Here is a 3021-nt window from a genome sequence, read left to right as displayed (position 1 = left end):
ACCGTAGGGGTAGGAGATGGTGAACAGGAGACTAGGTTAAAGACAGGGGATCCAGATCAATGTCCCCTGCGACCTGGTGGCCTGTTAAGGACAGGTGTTTAAGGGTCAGAGGAGTCAGCAGGGGTGGGGGGACAGCCCCGAGGGCATTAAGAACATGGAAGACTCCTCTGGGTGGCATGGGAGAGACTGTTGACTATTGACCCCACCTGGCAATGAGGAAGGTGCACATCAGAAGGCATACATAGCTGATGGCTGAGTGCTGGGCCTCAAACCTGGGGAGTCAGCCTGGGAGGCAGTAAGGAGGTGGGCTAGGGTCTGGGGTTCCCTGAGCAGGCCATGGTGTGGGGCAGAACTCAGGATTTGGCGTGTGTGTGACCTTGGGAAGGTCTCCCAACTTCTTTAGACATGTGCAGCTACACTGGGGGGTGGGAGTTGTCAGCCCTCACTGGCAGCCTGAGTTAAACTCAAGTCCATCTCTTTGTGACCCTGTGAATATCAGGGCTCCCCGCATAGAGTGGCCATGGAGAAGCCTCGCCAAAAACAGAAGCATCTACTGAGTTCAATGTTTTATATCCATATCAGTATCAACGTACCATACAAAACTCAACTGCCAGCCTAGCCGGGCAGGCAGGAGGGGGTCTGCGGCAGCATAGAAAACTGGGGTTCTTGTCCCGAAAGAGGAGAGAAAATGGGTTTTACAGTCAAGGAAACATAAAATCAGAACCCAACATGATCGAGAAGCCTTGAAACTGCATCAAGTGGAGGTGCTGTGGGCAGCGATGCATCCCACTTGCCCCAGCAATACCGGCAGCCTTGATTCCTGGGAGGCCCGGGGCTGGGTGTGGCCAGGTTGCAAGGTTATTTTTAATAATTTTCTTTCCGGGGCTGGGGGACGTCTTGGCAGCAGCCCCATCACGGCAGGTTTCACTTCAGGGTTTGGAGGGGAAGTTGGAGTCTGTGGGGCGGGTCCTGCCCGGCCCCAAATGTCATAGCCACGGTTCTAGGAAGTGACCCAGTGAAGTTTCTTCCTGCCGACCCCAGGTCTATGGCTTAAAAATCGGGGCGCCCAGGCTGGGGCTGAGCAGCCCAGGGGCCTCTGTAAACATGGCAGGTGCAGGCAGGTGGGGCTTTGGGGACCCTGGAGACCTGCAGGGGCAGCCAGAGCCATGGGGAGGGCAGAGCCCATGGGGAAAGGGAGCATGGGGTAAAGGAGACAGGTCCCCAAACAGAAACTTAGAGGGACAGAATCCAAGAGAGACGAAGAGAAGACAGATGGGGACAGAAAGAGACAATGCTAGGGAGAGACAGAGACTCAGAGAAAGCAAGAGGCAGAAACAAGCAGAGAGGAGAGATGATGGAGAGAAACAGTTGCAAAGAGATAGAAAAAAAGATCAAGATAGAGATTCACAAAGAGAGACACACAGAAAGATGGAGTCCCTCGCCGCAGCTTCCTGGGCGCAGGTGGTTCTGCTCCGTCTGGGTCAGCGGGTGGTGGGTGGGGGCCCGGGGCCAGGGGCTCGAACAGGGTGGGCCAATGTGACAGTGAGCGCGTCGTTGTGCTGCACCAAGGAGGTGTGTTGGTAATGCAGCACCAGCTCCTTTAAGGACCCATACAGATTGTAGGGCTCTGCAAAGCCCAAGCCGGTGGCCGTGCGGTAGATAACGCAGTGCTTGGTGTCGCCATCCACCCTGTGGTGTGGGGAAATAGGTGGTCAGGTGGGTACCCCCCACGGGCTCTCCTAGCTGCTCCTCCAATTCCTGGACCCTGACCTGGCCCAGGCCTGGCCATCTCCGGGCTGGACACTGTCCCGCTTTCCCCCTTGAACCCCAACAGTCCCTTCTTCTATGGGGGTCTTCTCAGCTTTCTTCCCAAGGCCTAGCACACAGGAGGCACTCAATAAGAGCTCTTGGAAGGAACATGTGGCTGCCCCACCCCCAGGCACTCACACCACAGAGCAGGCGTAGCAGCCTCGCTGGCTGCTCTCACGGATGAGGAAGGTGCCATCTCGTTTGCCGTTCAGCATTTCCTCAGCCTGTGTGCGGTTGATCTTGCCCACGTACCAGGTGCGTTCCTCGTGGTGGGGCAGGTCATCCTCGTCCTCCATCAGGGCGTACTGGCTGTAGGGGAGGCAGGAAGGGGCCCTAGTCACTTTCCTGCCAGCCTCTGAGGCATCCCTGCTGCCTGGACAACGCTCCCTCCCTGGAAACTACTCATTCTACAAAACTTACCCAAAATAGCCCTTTTCTGGAAAGACTTCCCTGCCCCCCTCCAGGTGGTCACTTACTCCTCAGTCTCATTTTTGATCCCCAACCATTCGTTGATTTTCTTCTGCCGGGTGCCTTTCTGGGTGAGCCATCTGGGAGGAAGAGGAGAGGTGGGTTGTGCAGCACTGGCAGGGCCACCCCACAGGGGGCCTGTCCAGCCTAGCTGGAAAAAAAGGCTGACCTATGAGGGTGGATTTGGGTGCAATGTCACTGGCTGCCACAAGGGGGTAGCCTTGGCTTCGCCAAGAGCAGCTTGAAGGGGATGCTGGCTGGTTCTGCCTGGAAATCTGCGATTTACTGTTTCTATTAACACTTACTGAGCTCTCAGAACATGCCACTCTGGCAGGGTCTTATCACCACCAGAGGCTCAGTCCTAGGGGCTGCATGGCAGTGCTGTTGGCCTTAGCTGGAAAAGAAACTTTACGAAGGACTTGGAGAGGAAAAAATAAGCTAATATGTATGTGGTTGCTCAGAACAGTGCCCAACATACAGCAGGTGTACATAATAAGCACCTAAGGTCTGGGCGGGAGGGGAGCCCTTGCCAAGGTTTTTGTGACGGGGCTGCAGGCGAGCGCAGGGCACTCACACCAGGTACTGGTCTCGGATCTTGCGCAGCTGCATGAGGTCTGGCTTTAGGCTGTTCATGCGCTTGTCGATCTCCCGGTTGTCCAAGGCCTGTGCCCGCAGCTCCTGTTCCAGCTTCGTGCGGCTCTCATGGATTTCAGCAATGCGAGACTTGAGTCGCTCCGAGTTCAG

At 56.0% G+C, this 3021-nt stretch overlaps 1 protein-coding gene across 1 annotated transcript in view; it reads right to left on the bottom strand.

Moving 5' to 3' along the window:
- Positions 1-551: 551 nt before the first annotated feature.
- The window catches only part of PIK3R2 (phosphoinositide-3-kinase regulatory subunit 2), a 12143-nt gene continuing 9673 nt past the window's right edge, over positions 552-3021 (bottom strand). Inside the window, exons 13-16 of the mRNA XM_006904298.3 lie at positions 2852-3021; positions 2286-2357; positions 1948-2118; positions 552-1689 (exon numbers count right to left, since the gene is read on the bottom strand). The exon at positions 2852-3021 is cut by the window's right edge and continues 6 nt beyond it. Coding sequence (XP_006904360.1) covers positions 1482-1689; positions 1948-2118; positions 2286-2357; positions 2852-3021 — 621 coding nt within the window. The 3' untranslated portion in view covers positions 552-1481. The remainder of the gene's footprint in view (positions 1690-1947; positions 2119-2285; positions 2358-2851) is intronic.

This window comes from Pteropus alecto, unplaced genomic scaffold (assembly GCF_000325575.1).
Source record: "Pteropus alecto unplaced genomic scaffold, ASM32557v1 scaffold160, whole genome shotgun sequence".
Classification (NCBI taxonomy): Eukaryota; Metazoa; Chordata; class Mammalia; order Chiroptera; family Pteropodidae; genus Pteropus; species Pteropus alecto.
The sequence above is the reverse complement of the archived record's forward strand: the minus strand, read 5'-3'. Positions and strand labels throughout refer to the sequence as shown.